General features: G+C 41.8%; 1 protein-coding gene across 4 annotated transcripts in view; it reads left to right on the top strand.

Annotated features, from left to right (window-relative positions):
- The window catches only part of ITK (IL2 inducible T cell kinase), a 57,698-nt gene extending 44,286 nt beyond the window's left edge, over positions 1-13,412 (top strand). For all 4 annotated transcript variants that reach the window (XM_039249474.1, XM_039249475.1, XM_039249473.1 and 1 more), the window contains 8 exons: positions 851-984; positions 1,382-1,456; positions 3,765-3,936; positions 4,313-4,529; positions 5,707-5,771; positions 5,862-5,980; positions 9,195-9,352; positions 12,940-13,412. In XM_039249474.1, the coding sequence (XP_039105405.1) occupies positions 851-984; positions 1,382-1,456; positions 3,765-3,936; positions 4,313-4,529; positions 5,707-5,771; positions 5,862-5,980; positions 9,195-9,352; positions 12,940-13,011 (1,012 nt within the window). In that variant the 3' untranslated portion in view covers positions 13,012-13,412. The remainder of the gene's footprint in view (positions 1-850; positions 985-1,381; positions 1,457-3,764; positions 3,937-4,312; positions 4,530-5,706; positions 5,772-5,861; positions 5,981-9,194; positions 9,353-12,939) is intronic.
- Positions 13,413-21,126: the final 7,714 nt, after the last annotated feature.

Raw genomic sequence — 21,126 nt, 5'->3', positions numbered from 1 at the left:
TTCTAAATTAGCATCCGTGCATGCAGAGCTCTAAAGAAATAAAATCCTTGACGCTGCATCTGATGCATTTTTAATTTAACCCACAGCTAACAAAGAGGATACTTTCATCCAGAAGTGAGAAGATACGCATTTGAATTCTGGCTCTGCTAATAAAGCTACCTACCATTTATTGAGTCCTTACCATGTGTCTGAACCATACAGACTGTTTCTGATCCTAATCAGGTCTGAAAGCAGGTGTTACTATGCTCCTTTGCATCAAAGAAACTGAGGCTCAAACAGCTGATGGTGCCTCTTTGAGGCAATGGAGCTCAAGGGGTCATGCTCCAGCCTGCTGACTGCAAGACCCTAAGGCTTGTCTGCCCCTCTTCGTACCTCTGTTTCCTGCTCTGTAAAAACAATGTCTAAGAGGCTATCAAGGTCTCACATTCTCTACTAATTAAAAAATAAGTAGGAACAAAGCAGTTTTGCAATGAGCAAAGTCCAGTAAGAATTAATATCTGCCATCCTTCTGAGAGGGTAGAAAACAAAGCAAATAGGAGCACCTGGGCGGCTCCATTGGTTAAGCGTCTGACTTCAGCTCAGGTCATGATCTCATGGTTTGTGGGTTCGAGCCCCATGTCGGGCTCTGTGCTGACAGCTAGCTCAGAGCCTGGAGCCTGCTTTGGATTCTGTGTCTCTCTCTCTCTGACTCTCCCCTGCTCAACTGTTCCTCTCTTTTTTTCAGAAATAAATTAAACATTAAAATTTAAAAAAATAAAACAAAGCAAACAGGAATCTGATACCAGTAGACAGTTTTGTGTCGAAACATTGCTTCTTAATAATCACTGCATTTATGCTTCATTTGTTCAAGTGAGAATAACCCCTGCATAAAGCATTATCACATCAAGGAAACTAATGACAACCCCAAGCGATATTATGTAGCTGAAAAATATGTGTTTGACTCCATCCCTCTTCTCATCAATTACCACCAACACAATGGAGGAGGTAAGTTCTAAAGGACAAGATGGGGTGGGGCAGGGTGCCCTCACTGGGGAACTTGGAAAATAAATGACAAATGTCCCACCGAGTTTCTTCATCACAGACAAACTGACCATAAATAATAACTAAATCTACAAATAGAAAAGGATGCCAAATATTTGATCATATTACATGTTTTCCATTAGCAAATTCTGTGGTTAGACTCGTGGGATTTCACCACCTGCCCATCTGTGTTTAGGACTCTTGTTGGAGGGAGTGTGATATCAGTGTTTGGGCGTTGGGATTTGTTTCCCAGAATAAAAATAGCTTTTGCACTGGGGATTTTTTTTTTCCTGTTGGTTTAACTTGAACAGTTGCTATAGTAAAGCTCTAACTCTGGCCTTTCACTTTTTAATCAACCCAGGTCTGGTCACTAGACTCCGGTATCCAGTTTGTTCCTGGAGGCAGAAAGCTCCAGTCACGGCAGGACTGAGATACGGTGAGCAGCGCATTCACGAATGTCATGTGTTTGCACTAACTCACATCCTTCAAGGTCTGTGGCAAATTCTGAATGGGCTTTCCGTATACCTAATTCTTCCCCAGGCTTAAAAACTACCATTTTGGGTGTCTGGGTGACTCAGTTGGTTGAGCGTCCAACTTCAGCTCAGGTCATGACCTCACCATTTGTGAGTGTCAGCCCCGCAACCCCACTTCACATCCTCTATCCCCCTCTCTCTGTCTGCCCCAGCTTGAGCTCTCTCTCTCTCTCAAAAATAAATAAGCATTTAAAAAAATTATAATTAAGGGGCGCCTGGGTGGCTCAGTCGGTTAAGTGTCCGACTTCAGCTCAGGTCATGATCTCATGGTTCGTGGGTTCTAGCCTCGCATCGGGCTCGGTGCTGACAGCTCAGAGCCTGGAGCCTGCTTTGGATTGTGTCTCCCTCTCTCTTTCTCTGCCCCTCCACTGCTGACACTCTGTCTCTGTCTCTTTCTCAAACATAAATAAAACATTTTTAAAAGATGGCCATTAAAACAAGTATACTGTATATCTGGAGACAGTGTACACAAAGGAATATTTGCAAAGTGTGTAAGAGAGATGTATATATGAGCACATTTATCTAGGCCAAATCAAGGTCCATTGGTTTTAATGAAGAGTTTATCATTGAAGTGTTTATTAAGCACCTACTTTGTACAGAGCACTCTACTAAATGCTATCAGAAAAAAATATTAGAAAATAATGCCTTAGGACCACGTTCCCACCTATCTTCCAGAATTTCTATGTCATCTAGTTTGCTGGGTACAGTCCAGTGCAAGGGCTGGAAGCTGGAATCTTCAAGCATTCAGAAGTGTTTGTCTGCATAACATGGTATTAATTTTTTTCAATGCCATTAGGAAAGGCTTGCGTCTCCAGTGCCCTAAGCCCTGTTATTCCTTCTTGCCCTTTGGAACTGCTTCCCTCACTTTTGATTATCTGCCTGGAATCTAAAGGTATTTGAGTTTGCATCCTTTGGTCTAAACTGGCTGGCCAAGGAGAAGGCTGGAGTACTTTTTATTTTGTATCTCTTAGATGGGAGGTTCTCAAACTTCAGTGTGCATCTAAGCCATCTGGGATGCTTATTAAGAATGTTGGCTCCTGGACCTTACCCAACACTTACCAAAACACTGTCTCTGATAATGGGGTCCTGGAGTCTGCATGTTTAACAAATGCTGTAGTTGATTTTGACACAGGTGCTTAGAGTGTAATACTTTGAGAAACATTGCCGTGAGTTTTCCATCCCTAACTAACACCATATCTGGCACCCGGTGGGAACTCACTACTATTTTCCATTGAGTCTCTGCCTCAAAGAGGTAGAAATTGAGCTTTTTATGGTACTAGACCAAGTGCCTCCTTATGAAAATAAGGTAATTCTAATAACTATAGAATCCTAATGTGGTCCATGCTGGATAGGAATCTCAGAGATTATTTTATGAACACACTCATTTTGTTAGCGTGAACATTGAGAATCAGATTCCTTTTATTCCTTTACTGAATATTTCTTGAGAGCCTACCACATGCCAGACGGTGCTGGGTGGTACCTCTGTTCACACCCCTTAGAATCTACCTCCTTACTCTTAACCCCTGCTAAGGTGGAGCAGAGTATATAGTGGATGCTCTGGGTGGATGAATGAGTGAATGAATGAATGATCAGCTTGGGTGAAACTTGTTCTATGTGAAAAATAACAATAAAATACTTTCTGTTTTTAATGTTTATTTATTTGTGTGTGTGTGTGAGAGAGAGAGAGAGAGAGAGAGAGAGAACGCTAGTGGGGGAAGGGCAGAGAAGGAGGGAGATGGAGGATCCAGAGAGGGCTCTGCACTGACAGCAGAGAGCTCAATGTGCAGCTTGAACTCAGGATCTGTGAGATCATGAACTGAGCCAAAGCTGGAGGCTTAACCAACTGAGCCACCCGGGTGCCCAACAATAAAACACTTTCATTCAGGTATAGAAAAATAGTTGAGGTGTCGCAAGAACCCTTTCATTTATTTTCTTTGAGATCTTGATTAATGCCATTTTCCTTCCTCTTTCCCTTTGTGTAATCTCCTCCCACAAACATTTTTCATGGTTTTAAATGCATACCCTATGTTATTATTTAGGGGGTGGAAATAAATTTAAGATAGTTCTAAGTCTAAAGCCTATACTATTTGCCATCTTTATGTTATATTATCAATTAGGTAACACTGTGTCTAGGGCTATTAGTCTCCTCGCAGCCCTATACCTCATACCTACTACTTGCCAACCTTGGAAAAACCTCTTTCTCCCTTGTAGGGAAATGGGTGATTGATCCCTCGGAGCTCACTTTTGTACAGGAAATTGGCAGTGGCCAGTTTGGTTTGGTGCATCTTGGCTACTGGCTCAACAAGGACAAGGTAGCCATCAAAACCATTCAAGAAGGGGCTATGTCGGAAGAGGACTTCATAGAGGAGGCTGAAGTCATGATGTGAGTGGTCAAAACAAGAGTACGCAAAGATGCCTTTGGGATGACGTTCTGTGCTGTGTTCTTTGAATACCATTTTGCTGCCACGCTATGCCACTTCGCTGCTCAAATCTAGTGATGGTTTCCAGTGGCACGGAGACCAAAATCAAACTCCTCACCATGGACTATACGGCCTGTCATAGTCTTTCCCTGTCCATTGCCCAGTCTCATCTACTACCCATCTCTGCTCTGGTCCATGATGTGCCCGCCACACTGGCCACCATTTGTCCTCGCACACACCCTTTGACTCTCCACCATCCTTCAGGTCATTTTTGCTTTGGGCAAGGAGCATGTTTAAGTTAGAATTTATAACTTCTCACGCCTTGCCTTTTTCCTCCAGGAAACTCTCTCACCCCAAACTGGTCCAGCTGTATGGGGTGTGCCTCGAGCAGGCCCCCATCTGCCTGGTGTTTGAGTTCATGGAGCACGGCTGCCTTTCGGATTACCTGCGCAACCAGCGGGGGCTCTTTGCTGCAGAAACCCTGCTGGGCATGTGCCTGGATGTGTGTGAGGGCATGGCCTACCTGGAGGAGGCATGTGTCATCCACAGAGACCTGGTAAGAAGACTGAGGGCAAACAACAATAGGTCCAGGATGAAGGGGTGTGTCCCACTGAAACGTACAGCTACCCAGACTGAGAACACATTGACAAATAACGAGTCACCGACCATCTCCCTTCCCCTCTCAACTTCTTCCTTCTACCCACTTGGGGATGCCCTGGTAGGACTCAGATCTAGGCTCTAATCCCAGCCCTGCTTCTTACTTGTTCCCTCTGAGTCTGAGTTTACATTCTTCCAAAATGAAACTTAGAGCCTCACCTTTGTAACCGCTCTGTGCCTCATTTTCCTCTTGGTAAAATTCTCAGACTATTATCCAAGGATCTACCACAATCACACTGGGGTGATGCTAAAACCATCCTCAGAATCTCTGAGGGTCGGAGCTCAGAAATATTCATTTTAACATATCCCCCCCTTGGGATTTGTAGGCACATTTAAAATTTGAAAAAAAAAAATTAAAAAGAGAATGGAGTCTTTTATCACGAAGGTTCTTCCAGTGCACAATTCTGTGATACTAATTAGAGAGTAGGCACTCTCCCTATTGAGGAATAGTTTTAAGAGGATTAGCAACCTCAAAATATACTTATTTTAGTCAAATGTGTGACAGTTTTTTCATACCATCCCTAATGTTAACATTTCCTGTTGCATCAGGTCGCGTTAGAACGCATCATTGGTTAAACACCACCACCACAGATTTCTCTTCTATTTTTTTTAATATTTTTATTTATTTCTAGGAGAGAGAGAGAGACAGCGTGAGCAGGGGAGGGTCAGAGAGAGAGGGAGTCACAGACTGAAACAGGCTCCAGGCTCTGAGCTGGCAGTCAGCACAGAGCCCGACGCGGGGCTCGAACCCACGAACCGCGAGATCATGACCTAAGCGAAAGTCGGACGCTTAACCGACTAAGCCACACAGGAGCCCCAGATTTCTCTTTTAATTAGAATCCCAGGAATAAAACTAAATGACCAAACTTACTCATCCTGATAAGGGATCTTACACATTTAACTTTTTAGCTAACTCCAGTCGGGTGCTAGTGAAGCTTAATTAGCATCTGTAAAGCTCCTGAGTGCCCTTGATCAGCGGCACAAAGAAACGCAAAGGACTGAGATTTTAGGAGACTCCTTAAACTGCTTATCCACCAAGCTTTCCTTTTTCTTTTGTTTGCCTGTCTCCATTCCAGGCTGCCAGAAATTGTTTAGTGGGAGAAAACCAAGTCATCAAGGTGTCTGACTTTGGGATGACAAGGTAATATGGGGACGTGGTATCACCAAAGTCTCAGGGAGGGGACTCAGGCCCCCAGAACATTCTGACATTCTTTCTCCACTCTCTGCCCAGGTTCGTCCTTGATGATCAGTACACCAGTTCCACAGGCACCAAGTTCCCGGTGAAGTGGGCATCCCCGGAAGTCTTCTCCTTCAGTCGCTACAGCAGCAAGTCAGATGTGTGGTCATTTGGTGAGTGTCACTCTGACCCCACACCCACATGATTCAGGATTGCCCGTCAGCTGTTTTATTTGTCAGATCAGGCAACTCTTCTTGCCCAGGACTCTGGGTGATGAGGGCATCTCCCTGATAGTCTGTGTGATATCAGCTCTGAAAAGTATGAAGGGGCCTCATTATTGCATTTGGTGTTGGAGATCTTTGAAATGGGGGTTGAAATGAGGATGGAAATGTGAATTCTGGTGACAGTTTCTATGAGATCAAAAGATGGAGGAGTCAGAAGATTAGGATATGAGTTCTTTGAGGACCAGGGCCATATTTTGTTCAAAATTATATTTCCACAACAACAATTCATCGAGCATCTACTATAAGCCAGGGCTAATCTAGGTACTCACAATGCGGTTGTGCATAGGATATGAAAGACTCCTATTCTCTTGGAGGTAAATTTTAGGGGGAGACGGATAACAATCATGTAAACAAGCTAATAGTTATGTGTGTAAGACAAAGTCATATAGTAATAAGTAAATGCTACGAATAAAACAAAACCATAATGGGATAGAAACTGAATAGGACGGAGGGTCTGTTTTAAACTTTTAAAAAAATATTTATTTATTTTTGAGAAAGAAAGCACAAGCAGGAAAGGGGCAGAGAGAGGGGGAGACAGAACCCCAAGCAGGCTCCACACTGTCAGCGCAAAGCCCAACAGGGGGCTCAAACCCACGAACTGTGAGATTATGACCTGAGCCAAAGTCAGATGCTCAACCTACTAAGCCAACCAGGCGAGAGGGTCTATTTTAATGACCATGGTCTGGGAAAGCCTCTCCAAGGAGGGGACCCTTGAGCACAGATCTGAATGATGAGAGAGAACCATCCCCATCTGAAGATCCAGGGATCTTCAGCAATGTTAAAAAACAGCAATTATAAAAATGCGGTGTGTTGAAAGGAAAGAGAGGTACTGCCTTACTGAGGAACTGTAGACAATGAACTTGTCAGCCCACGATAACGTGATCAGAAGCCCTGATAAGTGCAAGTGGACATGAATGAAAGGCCAGAATGAATGATGTTGGTATGGCAGAAAGTTCTAAATATTCTTGCTAGATTTGTCATATCATCCTAAGCCATAGTTTGTGTGAACTAAACTATGCACAACTGTACACAAATTATGCACAAACTAAACTATACACAAAAACATACCAGACAACCTCTTTGATTTGGATTATAAGAAGGGTTATACTTTGGAAAGAAAGGAGTTGGAGTTTGATTTTGTCATTCTATATGAAGGGAACATTTGCCAAGTGTATTGACCTAGAGTGCCAGGGAGAAGCTGACTCATTAAATCTCTTAAGAGAACTAGTTTTGAAGTCTTCCCCAGCATTTTAGAATATTCAGTTCCAACAATCAAGTGGTTTGTTAATTTTTAGTTCTTCTGAACTGTTCCTTAAAACAGCTTCCCGATTCCACAGGCCTAGCTCAGACTTTGTTATTCAAATGTAAGTTACAGGATGAACTTGGAAGAAACAAAACTGCACCAGAGCCATCTCAGAAGATTCTTTTTTCCCCAAGTACCTATACAACGGGGAAAGGTATGGCTGATGTGTGGCCACTCTCTATGCTGGTCACACTGCACCAAGCCAGATGTCCCATAAAGAGATGTTAGTAGCCATGGACACTATATAACATCCACCTGCAAACTCTGCATGAGGCCTTTTCTGCCATAGGTTGTCAGTTGGGAATTTTCTGTTTCATCTTGCAATTGGAAAGTTGGGCTACAGTCCATGGCTGCCTAAGGTGTGCGCCCTTCAGTATCCAAAAATGAGTCTGCCTGATGGAAGCAGGGTGGAGAGGGTAGATTACCAGATGGATGGCATGCCTGAGAAACAGGAACTTGGGTGGACTGAGAGCTTGATGCCTGCCTCTAGACCATTGAGATTTGTTATGCATTTTAATACTTTTGCCCTAATTAGCTGTGCTATTTTAAGCAAGTCGAGTAAGCTCTTTGGGCCTTTCTCAATTTCCAATCAATGCATTACAAAGTTGGCACGAAAGCAATTGTTTTCAAATGAGCTTTGAGCAACTGGCCTCAATTTTCCAAAGAAATCTCACTAGGAATTCTGACATCTTGAGATGCCAGAACAGTCTTATTTAGAGTCAGGTTCCAAGTTTCCAGAACAACTGAGACACCTCTGAAGACCCCCTAGAAATCCTGATCCAGAGGTCTGGGCCGGGGCCTCAGGATCTTCCATTTGAACAAACTTCTGAGGTGACTTTTATTCAGACATTTTGGGAATCATACTTGGGAAAACTCTGCCCTAAGAATCTCTGAAATGTGCTTTGAAAACCACTAAAATTGGTGATCTGCAAGCTCTCTTCCCACTCTGGCATCCTATGAATATATTAGTACAGAATAAAACTGTCTTCTGAAGATAGAAGAGGAAAGGGGGTTAAATCAGAGGTCACAAATAGACAACCTAGGGATGTGTTTTGCTCTGTCTACACAGAATTTGTACTTTTTAAAATATTTATTTATTTATTTTGTGAGAGAGAGGGCACGAGCAGGGGAGGAGCGAGAGAGAAAGGGAGAGAGAGAATCCCAGGTAGGCTTCATGCTATCAGGGCACATCCTGATGTGGGGCTCTATCCCACCAACTGTGAGATCATGACCTGAGCCTAAATCAAGAGTTGGATGCTTAACCAACTAAGCAACCAGGCACCCTCACATATTTTTAAAAATCAAACTGAGTTTCTATTTTAAAACTCTCAATTTATGACTTTTTTTAAAAATCAGAAAATGCAGCAATACTGAGCCCTCATACCCATGCACCCTATGTTCGCTGGAGCTAAATCACAACTGTCCTCAGAAGACAGAATTTGACCCCCAGTTCTCTACAGTTCATCCTCTTCCCCATTACAGCACGTCTCATCCACTCCATTCATTTACATGATGTATAGACATTTGAGTTTGTGTCCCCTGCAACTTTTAGTAGTGGCAATTGAGTTGGACATAACAAAGGGCTGAGCTTGAAAGTTCTTCATCACTAGGAAGACTGGGAAATCTCTGTTCTATAGAAATACAACACAGGCCTAATAAGCCTCAGGGGGCTTGATGTTATACTTCCTGAAGGTAAGGACTTGAATCTCAATGTCAAGGAATCTGCAATTTCTAGATGTATGTTTGTTTGCTATATGTGACCTTTATCATTAGCTGTGCTTCACTCCCTGTTTCTTGTAGGTGTGCTGATGTGGGAAGTCTTCAGCGAAGGCAAAATCCCATATGAAAACCGAAGCAACTCAGAGGTGGTAGAAGACATCTCTACTGGATTTCGCTTATACAAGCCCAGGCTGGCCTCCTCAAATGTCTACCAGATCATGAATCATTGCTGGAAAGAGGTCAGTAAAAGAAGTGGTTTTACCCTGCGTCATCATCTACAACTTTAGGTTCTGTCCCATTCTCTAGAGAAAGGAACCCGCTTAGAGGATGAGGAAGCCTGTATGACTGAAGTAGATTAGCAATAAAGTGGCTTTGGGTGTCTACTAACTAAAGAGGTTGCCCATCCCTAAAAGAGCTGACAGGGACCTTAAATATTATTTGATCTGCAATGTAATTTCACAAGCCAACATACTGTGAGAGAGGAAAAGGGGGTAAGACCTATGCCTGTATGTCAGTTTTCTGAGAAAAGACATCCATAACATAAAACCATTAAGTGTACATGAAGTTAGCTCTAAAAATTGGTGAGTAGAAGTTTACATATGCTGTGAAAATATTAAAATGACTTAACTAGGGGGCACCTGGGTGGCTCAGTTGTTTGAGCGTCCAACTTCAGCTCAGGTCATGATCTCGTGGTTCATGAGTTTGAGCCCCACATGGGCTCACTGCTGTCAGCACAGAGCCCACATCATATCCTCTGCCTCCCTCTCTCTACCCCTCCCCCACTTGTGTGTGTGCTCCCTCTCTCTCTCTCTCTTTCTCAAAAATAAATAAAACATTTAAAATAAAATACAATAAAATGACTTAACTTAAGTTCATTTTATTTGTTCAAATTTAGAATGAAAAACCAATTACTCTGCACCCTCCCAGATGCCTCAGTTATCCCGTGCTTGGGTTGCAGGCTATACCTTAAGCCACATAAGCATCAGACATAAGCATCATGTCCTTTGGATGAGTTAGAAAGTTTTAAAGTTCAACGACAATTAAAAGCTGCTGAATAGAGAATGAACACAAATTCAGATTGTTGCAGGGTAGGAAGGTGGAAATGAAAAGTATAGGATCCTTAGACTTTGTCTCAGCTTTACCACTCCTTAGTCATTAATCTTAGTCAAGTCTCTGAACCTTCTTTTTCTTACTGATAAGAGAAGTAAAGAATGCTTGATCTATAAGTTCATAGAGGCTTTGTATTCAGAAACAAACAATGAAGACATAAAGAGCACAAAACAAATCCAGTCCAACTTCACAAGGATTAAATACTGTAATAATTATGACAGCTGAAATTTACTTAGCAATTTTTAAAAACTCTTTCATTTATTTTTAAGTAGACTTTATTGTTCAAAACTGTTTGATTTACAGAAAAAATAAGCAAATAGTACAGAGTACCCATATACCTCCTCCCCTATTAGTAACATTGTGCACTACTGTGGTACATTTGTTACAATTAATCAACCACTACTGATACATTATTATTAACTAAAGACCATGATTTGCATTAAGATTCATTCTTTGTTCTGTATAGTTCTAGGAGTTTTGACAAATATATAACATCATGTATCTACCTTTATAGTATCATAGAGAATATTTTCACTGCCTAAAAACCCAGCTTCATCTATTTATCCATTCCTTTCTTCTCGCCAAACCCCTGGCAACTATTGATTGTATTGTCCAAGTTTCACCTTTCCAGAATGTCAAACAGTATGTATCCTTTTCAGATTGGTTTCTTTCACTTAGCAATGCCGATTTAAGATTATTCCATGTCTTTTCATGGCTTGATAGCTCACTTCCTTTTGTCATTGAATAATATTCCACTGGATGGATGTACCACAGTTTGGCTATCCATTCACCTACTGAAGGACATCTTGATTGCTTGCAGTTTGGGCAATTCTGAATAAAGCTACTGTAAATATCTGTGTGCAGGTTTTTGTATGAACATAAGTTTTCAGCTCAATTGGGTAAATATCTAGGAGTATGATCACTGGATCATATGATAGCACTACATTTAGCTTTGTAAGAAACTGCCAGACTTTCTTCCAAAGTGGCTATACCATTCTGCATTCCCATCAGCAATGAAAATTCCTGTTGTTCCATATCCTCACTAGGAGTTAGTGTATCAGGTGTTTTAGATTTTAATCATTTTAATAGCTATATAGTGGTGTATCATTGTTTGGTTTGCAATTTGCTGATAAGGTGATGTTGAGCATCTTTTCATACACTTCTTTGCCATCTGTATCTCTTCTTTAATTAGGTGTCTGTTGAGATCTTTTGCCCGTTTTTTTCATTGGGTCATTTTCTTGCTTTTGGGTTTAAAGAAGTCTTTGTATATTTTGGATATAAATCCTTTATCAGCTATGTCTTTTGGAAATATCTTCTCCTAGCCTATGGTTTGTCTTTTCTTTCTCTTAAGTGTCTTTTACAGAGCAGACATTTTTAATTTTAGTGAAGCTCAACATCAACTGTTTTCTTCCATGAATCATGCCTTTAGTATTGTATCTAAAAACTCATTACTGAACCCAAGGTCACCCAGATTTTCTCGTACGTTATCTTCTAGAAGTTTTCTAAGTTTTGAATTTTACGTTTACATCTCCAATCTATTTTGAGTTAGTTTTCGTAAAGGGTATAAGGTCTGTGTCTAGAGTCATTACACTGTATGTGGATATCCAATTGTTCCAGTACTGTTGTTGAAAAGACTACTCATTGAATGGCCTTTGCTCCTTTTTCACAGATCCGTTGATTATATTTGTGTCAGTCTATTTCCGGGCTGTCAACTCTGTTCCATCGATTCATTTGTTGATTCTTTGACCAATACCACGTTGTCTTAATTACTGTAGCTTCACTGTGAGTCTTGAAGCGGGGTAGTATCAGTCCTCCAACTTTGTGCTTCTTCAGTAGCCTGGTGTCCACTGTTCTGAGTCTTTTACCTTTCCCTATCAACTTCAGACTCTGTGAGTATCTACAAAATAACTTTCTGGGATTCTGACTGTGATTCTGTTGAATCTATAGATCCAGTTGAAAAGAAATGGCATCTTAACAATATAAGGTCTTCCCATCCTTAAATATGAATGATATTTCATTTATTTAGATCTTCTTTGATTTCTTTCTTTAAAATCTTATATTTTTCCTAATATGGATCCTGTCTGCATTCTGTGAGATTTATACCTAAATATTTTCTTTTATATGTTATTTACCACTTATTTTTATAGTGCATTTTGTAATTTTTTAAATGTTTATTTATTTTGGAGAGACAGAGAGAGACAGAGCATGAATGGGGGAGGGGCAGAGAGAGAGGGAGACACAGAGTCTGAAGCAGGCTCCAGGCTCTGAGCTGTCAGCACAGAGCCTGACGCGAGGCTCGAAATCACAAACCACAAGATCATGACCTGAGCCGAAGTCAGGCACTTACTGACTGAGCCACCCAGGGGTCCTTTTATCATACATTTTTAATACATGATTTTATTTAATACTCACAACAGTCTTAAGAAATAGATCTATTCTTATCCGCATTTTACAGACAGAAAAACTGAGGTTCAAACAAGTTAAGTAACTTGCTCAACATCACCCAGCTAATGAATGAAACAGCTTAGATTAAAAAGCAGGCCATATGATTCCAGAATACCGCTGTCAACAACTGAGGCAGGATGACCTCAAATACAATACATACAGAAGCTCATTTAAAAATCAACAGAGGGCTATTGGATTCTGGTTTGCTTTTGGAATCAACTATGACACACAAGTACCAGGAACTCACAGAGTTCTTTTCTTCCCTCTCTAGAAACCAGAAGACCGGCCACCTTTCTGCAGACTCTTGAGTCAACTGGCTGAACTTGCAGAATCAGGACTTTAGCAGAGACTCAGTGCCAGGCCGTGGGCTGCAGATCCTGAATGAGGGAAGTAGATTCTCCATTCACAGAGCATTAAAAGCTGCCACCAGCCCAGGACTTCCCAGAGGCGGCTGGCCTGTGGCGCTGGTCCCCGAGCTGCCACAGAGGCAGCACCCTGACAGGGGCTGGCACCTGGCCACAGGCAGGAGGCTCGGCCACTGAACTGGGAGCCAAGCCAGAGCAGCAGCGATATCTCTACCCTCCTTCCAGCCTCTTATTGTGTGTGGTACACAAACACTCTGACAGCTTTTAGGCAACATTTCTTGCACTTCTTAGAGAAAAGGAAAGATGGGGTAGAATGATGGATTATTATTTGTATCATTAGTTCAAACATGAAATACAACGTTTATGGTCAACGGTTTAAGAGATCTAAAGTTTATGGCTGAGGGATTTTTACTTGACCCAATAACACAGAATCCCAGGATATGGGGCAAGAGAAATGAGGAGTGTGGCTCCTTTTCAAGGAGAACCGGTGAACTAATTAAGGTCAAACGGTGTAAACTCAGCCGCCGTAATGTCGTCAGCTATAAGCTTCCTGCCGTAGAGGATGATGGTCCCAATGCTCACATCTGAGGCCTGATAATCTGAGATGCAGCTTTATGACATGTTACCCATCGGACGCACGGCCCACTTTACTCCTTGAAGGGACGTGATGGACTGAGGTATACCATTTCGAACTCATGGTTGGGGCTGGCGTCTGGACAGAAAGAGGGCATCAGATGGGTGGGGGAAAAACTGGTACAGAGAAAGGCCTGGGAGGTTAGCACTCCGACACCCACCTTTAGTACCAAACCAGTCAGGTGACTGTGCCTTCCCTTCCACACAGAATGCTTCCGCGGGCATCTTGGGAGAAGATGATTGCTTCTGAGCACTGACTCCCACTGAGGACCCCACCACCGATTTTTCTGGCCTCTAGGATTAGTCCCCTCTCTGCACTGTTCCACCCTCATCAGCAGAGGGCAGCATTGTGCTGGGCAGTGTGGTCTTGCAGAGAAATCCAAGCTTGTAACAGGCCCTAGAGGTTTGCAACTTCAAGGCTGAGGCTTCACGGTCTCCTGAAAGTTTCTGAGAGGAAGGAGGGGTCTATTCTTGCTCAAACCATCTGAATGGAAACAGTCAGGCACTGAGTATGGTGCTTTCAAGATGCACAAACCTGCCTACTGTTGACTGAGCACTGAAATATGCAAAGTAACATACTGAGCTACAAACCTTCTCTGCAGAATTTCATTTCATCCTGAGTTCACACCAACCCCATGAGAAAGTATTCTTATTCCCATTTTACAGATAATGGAACTGAGGCTTTAAAAAGCCAAGACACCTCCCAAAGTGACAGTTAGGAAGTGTAGAGCCCACATCTGACTCCAAGTCACTTTCCTTATTTCTATTCAACACTGCCTCCTACTGATGATGAAAAGGATTGCAGAGGAGATGAATACAATTAGGGGAAAGACCTAGAAAAAGCCAATAAAGAAGTCAGCCACAGAGTGATGTTTCTCCCACATAGACCACTATGGTTGGCCATGTGGCCCTCCAAATTGGAATAGGATCTTCTTTTTCCTCATTTGTAGCTTCACCTTTGTTAGAGTTAATGACTTTGGAGTTAATTAATTAACCCTTTGATTCACCCACCCCTCCAGAGTCATGTTGCATGAAGCCATTTATAGATGAACTTCAAAGCAGCTTTGAAAGATCCTCCTGCGGGTGTATAAAGGCTTCCTTTAATTATCATCTCAACCTTGAGCCAGCTGCACTCTTCTTGGACGCTTTGTGGGGAAGGGTATTCCCTGATGTAAGAGAGATTTCATTTTACTACAGCATTCAGATGAAGCTTTTAGAGAGATTACTGGGTAGCATAGCCATTCGCTCTTCTGTGTGATATGACCAGTGGGAGATTCAGATTCATAACTTTTAACTATAATAATTGTTTTAAAAATTTCTTTAATGTTTATTTTTGAGAAAGAGATAGAGTGTGAGTGGGGGAGAGACAGAAAGAGAAGGAGACACAGAATCTGAGCCGTCAGCACAGAGCCCAATGTGGAGCTTGAACTCAGACCACAAGATCATGACCTGATCCAAAGTTGGACATTTAACCGACTGAAACACCCAGGCGCCCCTTACCTATAATTATTGTGAAACTGGTTGCCTCAAGATAAAACTCTATCATTCAGAAGATGATCTTACTCAACATATCCAAAGTCATCCCTGTTTACTTGTTGGCCTTTTGTACATTCTCTTGTGGAACCCTTAATTAGAGATGATTTCTGGAACATCCGGCCTAGAAGGAAAACATCAAAATTGACTGATTTCTGTGGTCTGGTTTCAAAAATTACCCCGTGCAGTGTATCATCTTGTTCACGCTCAGATTCACTGGGGCCTTAACTGAGCACGTGTCAGCAGTTCACTCCCCGGTGTCCTTTACTGCAAAAGGGGCTTCCTGTCTGTGTTTCTCTTCCCCTCTCACATGTTGAAAATGGTACCATGTGTTCACAAGGAATTCCCTTATACAAGGTTTTGGTTCCAGATGCATTTTATAGATTTTGCATTTTGTGCCTTTTGAGACTATTTATATTTAGATGTATTGAATATTTATTAGTGTACAGTCACTGCTAGTATTCACAATAAAAATGTTACAAATATCTCTAAGCATTTATAAAGCACACATAGTTGAGGGTTGCGTCTAGCAAATAAAGCTGTATGTTTTAATAAATACAGTGTATATGGCCTGCATTCCATTTGCCCAAATGTCAAACAACCAATAATTTTCCTTAAATAAAAATGGTTACATGGCTTCATGTTCCACAAACAATTAAAGACTATATATCATTCAACATTTGTTCAACAAGTAAATATGAAATGCTTCTCATGTTCCTATAATACACTCTGCTTAGAGCTACAGAAACAAAGATGAAAGAGGCAGTCTTTAGTTTTTAGAAACTCCAGGTATGGTTAAGAAGGCAGACATATAAACAAGTAAAATTACCCAGCAATGAGAGCAACAACAGAAATACAGTCTAAGAGGAGAAGAGCTCAGAAAGTCACGGAATCTACCAGGGGAAGGGTGACCTCAGGAAAAACTTCCTGGAACCTTGCTGCTCAAAGTGTGGTCCCTGGACCAGCGATAGTAGCATGAGCAGCTGGTGAGAAGTGTGAATCCTTTGGCTCGGCCCCAAGACTCACTGAATGAGAATCTGCATTTTCACAAAATCCCCAGGTGCTCATAAGCACATTGAAGTTTGAGAAATACCGTCATAGAGGATATAATGTCTGACTCAGTTTGAAAGATGAATTATCTTTTTTCTAGCAAGCAAGTAGGCAGAAATAAGAGAGATGCTTGACACTAGAGGTATAGGGGAAACAGAATGTATGGAGAAGCTATTAGCTTCCCCTTGCTGAGTGGAAGTGGGGATGGGCACAAGGTGTTGGCAAGGGTGAGGATGACAAAGGCAGAAGGCAAATTGAAACTGAAGCTGTAAATCTAGACAAGGACCATATTCGAAAAGACAAGAAATGTTGGAACTCTACCTATAGATAGAAAAGGAGAGAAGGTCAAACTTGTCTAAAAATACATTCTGGCAGCAACATAGTGAGTGTATTTGAGAGAGGTAAAGCTGATAGAAGAGAAGCAATATGAAGATGAATTTCGCCTTGTTCCAAGTACCAGATTATTGTTCATATTCATTCGCTGTCATCTGCTGTGTGGGTGACACAGAGAAATTGTAATTCGGAGTTCTTCAGTCCCAGTTGGACAGCAACGAATAGCTATTCCCCTGCTTCTTAAAGTCCCAGTGAAAAACAGGCTGGCTTATATTTTTGGTGTGTTGAGCTGTCCCCATACCTTAGTTTTACCAAATGCCCATGTCCACTGCAGGAGCCAGTTCACACACCAAAGGACCACTAAGTACAAGTGAAAAAGCCTACAGCTTCTACTCAGTCCTTTGTGGGACTCACCCTTGGGCTTGGCTCCTACTGGGAAATGACCCAGATATGAAACTCCTAAATCGATTGAATGAACAGCTCTGCTTCTCAGAGTGTTTATCCTGCAGACCCTATTCTCCCTGGACTCTCCCAACGCAAAAGTCCATCCTCTTGAGAAAGAGGCGGGAACATAACCCATTCAGCAAGATGGGCGGTGTGTATTTGTGTGTGTGTGTGTCTTCAATGACCGTGAGGTTCTCTTCAAGTCAAGATGTGCAGTAGGCTTTTGGGATCACAGAATCACACAGTAACTGTTAGAAGGAGTTTTAGAGATCATTTATTCATACGTAATAGTAACCATTCACCAGAAAGTGCTTGGCACTGTGTAGGGTGTGTAAGATGAATATGATATCTTATCTGTTAGAGACCAAACACTTCACACGCAAATTAAGATAATTCAAGGAGGACTTATTTACAAAAGGATTATGTAAAACCATGTGGGTCAGGTTTAGGGGAACTGCAAAGTAGTACAGAGGAAAATAACAGCCAAGGAGCAGTTATCACCTCAAGGCCTGAAGAGACAGGAGGGAGAGTGGTCATTTGAATGTGATAGCAGAGTCACCTGGAGAAGGTTGCCTTCAGAGGAGAGGACCTTTAGTAAAGTAAAGCCCAAGGTAACATCATGAAGAGAAAGCAGGGGAATAAATACACTGGCCTTTCTCTCCTCCCTTACCCCATCAACTGCTGGGGTTTCTTGTTAGCCAAATTCAGCTGGAAGCAAGAGGATGAGGAAACCGTAGCCGGGCCATCCATAGAGGTAAGTCTCTAGGGGAAAGAGCAGGGTGCAAAAAGGAATGGGTTTGGAGAAGAAGACATCTAGATTGGACACCAGCCTTCTTATAAGAAGCCCTCAGGCTACTAAAAAAGTCCAACATGTAAACAAATACAGTTGATGCTTCTTTTTTTTTTTTTTTTTGAATATTTTTTATTTCTTTCTAGGAGAGAGAGAGAGAGAGAGAGACAGCGTGAGCAGGGGAGGGTCAGAGAGAGAGGGGGTCACAGACTGAAACAGGCTCCAGGTTCTGAGCTGGCAGTCAGCACAGAGCCCGACACGGGGCTCGAACCCACGAACCGCGAGATCATGACCTAAGCGAAAGTCGGATGCTTAACCGACTAAGCCACCCAGGCACCCCCAGTTGATGCTTCTTATTTGTAGTTTCTATACTTGCAAATTTGGCTACTCATTGACATTTATTTGTAACTCCCAAACCGGTCCTTCCATAGCCTTCCATGGCATGCCCATGCCAGAGCAGTGAAAAATGTGAGTTGCCCTCTGGACATATTTATTCCCAGCCGAGGTCAAACAAGGTGGTGCTCTGTCATTTCATTTCAGCTCTCACTGTAAATGACTTTACAGTATGAGTATTTCAAGCCTTAGTTAGTGCCCTGTTTTGTGCTTGTGTACTTTTGGTTGGTTATTTTGCTGGTTAAAATGACCCTCAAGCATAAAGCTGAAGTGCTTGTAGTGTTCCCAAGAGCAAGGAGGCTGTGACATCCCTTTCAAGGAAAATATGTGTGTTGGATAAGTTTCATTCAGTCATGACTTATAAGGCTGTTGACTGTGACTTTAACATTAATGAATCCACAAAGTGTATTAAATAAGATGCCTTCTAACAAGCGTGCATAAGACGAGGTTATGTATAGATCAGTTGATGAAAATGTTGTGACCAGAAGCTCACAAGAACCTAACCCTTTTATTCCCCTAGGAGCCATGGTTCAGTATTCATGCATTCAGTGTCCATGGCAACTTTATGAAGCATAAGTTCCAAACAATGAGAATCAACTGATTACAAAGGGCTGTTGTCTGTGAGCCAATGGAGCAGTGTCACAGTACAGCGAGAACTCAAAGAGTGAAAATGTGGGATCAAGGAGGGCTTCACAGAGGAAGTGATATTTGAGCTTTCTTGAAGGGTAAATAGGAGCTCCCAAGAAGAGAGGATCTGGAAGGACTTTTCAGGAAGCCCAAATAAAACAAACAAACAAACAAAATATATATATATATATCTTATTCCACTTTCTTCCCTTGCATTATTTTTAAATTAGGACTGGGCCTTGAGAACAAAGTCGGTAGGTGCTAGCCACAGTCACAGGAGAATCAGTTAAAGGAGTTAAATGGAGTGTGATTTTCTCACCATCTAGGTTCACTTCTACCCATACCATCTACTTGCATCTACAGCTATGAAAGAGTTTTAGGTCCCTTTCCATTTTCTCCCATTGATTTTGAGGACAAGTGTCTATAAGCTGAGACAAACTATACAAACATTCCTTCGCTTTCCTCTTTTGTATACTTCAAAGCAGTTTCCCATCTAAGATAATGTTTGATCTCTCAGCAGCTTTGGGATAGAAGCAGTAGAGCAAGGGTCTCACCAGACAGAAAAGGGAAGCGATACACAGAGAGCATGCCTGAAGCTGTAGAGCTACTTCACAAAGGTGAGGTTGAACTCAGATCTTATTCCAAGTTCTACGTTCTTCCTAGAGATCACACCAAAATTCAAGCCACATTAGCAATCATAATAATAACAATAAAAGCTTCCACTCCTGAGCACTGATGATGGCTCTGATTGGCATGTTACATTTATTATTTCATTTAATCTTCTAAGAACCCAAGGGATAGGTACAACTGCGATCATTTCTATTTTACAGATGAGAACAGGGCTTAGCAAATTAGGGAAGCCATTCATGGTTGCACAATTAGTGAGTGACAGAACAGGGGCTTGAGGCCAGACCTGTCTGTCCACAAAGTCTATGCTCCCAACCATTCTGTGGGGCTGATTATAGGGCCACCTATGCTAGCCTCTGAGAATTATACTGCTGCGTACCAAATCCTGTTTAGAATATGTTCAGCCCCTCCTTATCAGTTCTTATCCACAATTATTATAAATAGAATTTGTGTAAGTAAAGATGAAATGTTCTTTGCTGTGAAGTTATGTGTGAAAGATCTGACCTTTAAGGGAGACCAGTTCAGACATGAGAAATGAGCTAAGGAAGAGAAAAACAGCGTGAAGAGGACACATGCATTTCCAAATGACCCAAGATGGAGTCACAATCCTTCAGCAACAAAACAGTCCTTGATATTTCATTTATAAAATAACAGGGCTACTTCTTAGGATTTCATGACCCCAAAGAAATGTTTAACAAGTGTTAGCTTAAAACATATCTTTAAAAAATAAGATAACAGAGAGGGAGACAAACCATAAGAGACCCTGAAATACAGAGAACAAACTGAGGGTTGCCGGAGGGGTGTGGGGGAGGGGGATGGGCTAAATAGTCCATGAGCATTAAAGAGGATACTTGTTGGGATGAGCACCGGGTGTTATATGTAAGTGATAGATCACTAAATTCTACTCCTGAAATCATTATTACATTGTATGTTAACTGACTTGGATTTACATTAAAAAATAAAAGAATAAAAATAAAACATATGCTTTAACAAATTATTCCAGATTCAAAGAAGGAAATAGGTAACCTAGTGTCCTATGGAAAGACCTGGGTCTAGGTCCAGATAGCCTTGGGCAACACTTCCCCTTTCCGGGCCCCAGTTCTTTCATCTGTAAAATGAGGCAATTTTGAGCAAGTGCTCAGGTTTTATCTAATGGACAACGTAAATTGCATAACTGACCATCAAGTTTTTCTTTTCTTGCTAACTACACAAATGTTAACTACACACACCAAGTGTGTGAGCCTACTCTGTGTAGCAAACCCACTGCAGTTAGAGACTTTTTTTGTATTACGTACTCACAGTTTCTCTCCACCTCATATTCCTTTCCTACATAAATAGGGTTTCTGTTTTCTCTCTGCAGAACCAATTCTTATGCCCATTCCAGATACCTCCACTATTGGTTTCTGTGAAGCAATTTTACATGGAGACCTAGATGTCCTAAGTGACCTGAGACTTTTCTAAAAACAAGGCATTGTTGCCACACACGGAACTACAGTGTGTGGGCCTCAGATTTGCAAGAGGCAATGCAAATTGCAAAAAAACTCCTATTAAGGACCAGTCTCTGAGAATGAGATGAGAAGCAAGAAAGACACATCCCTTCTCCTAGATTTAGTGCTCTAATAATGCTATGCAAGCAACTATGTCAGCAATCACAACACAACAC

The sequence above is a fragment of the Hyaena hyaena genome, unplaced genomic scaffold, assembly GCF_003009895.1.
Source record: "Hyaena hyaena isolate Hyena2069 unplaced genomic scaffold, ASM300989v1 scaffold_336, whole genome shotgun sequence".
NCBI classification, from domain to species: domain Eukaryota; kingdom Metazoa; phylum Chordata; class Mammalia; order Carnivora; family Hyaenidae; genus Hyaena; species Hyaena hyaena.
This window is presented reverse-complemented; position numbering and strand designations above follow the sequence as displayed.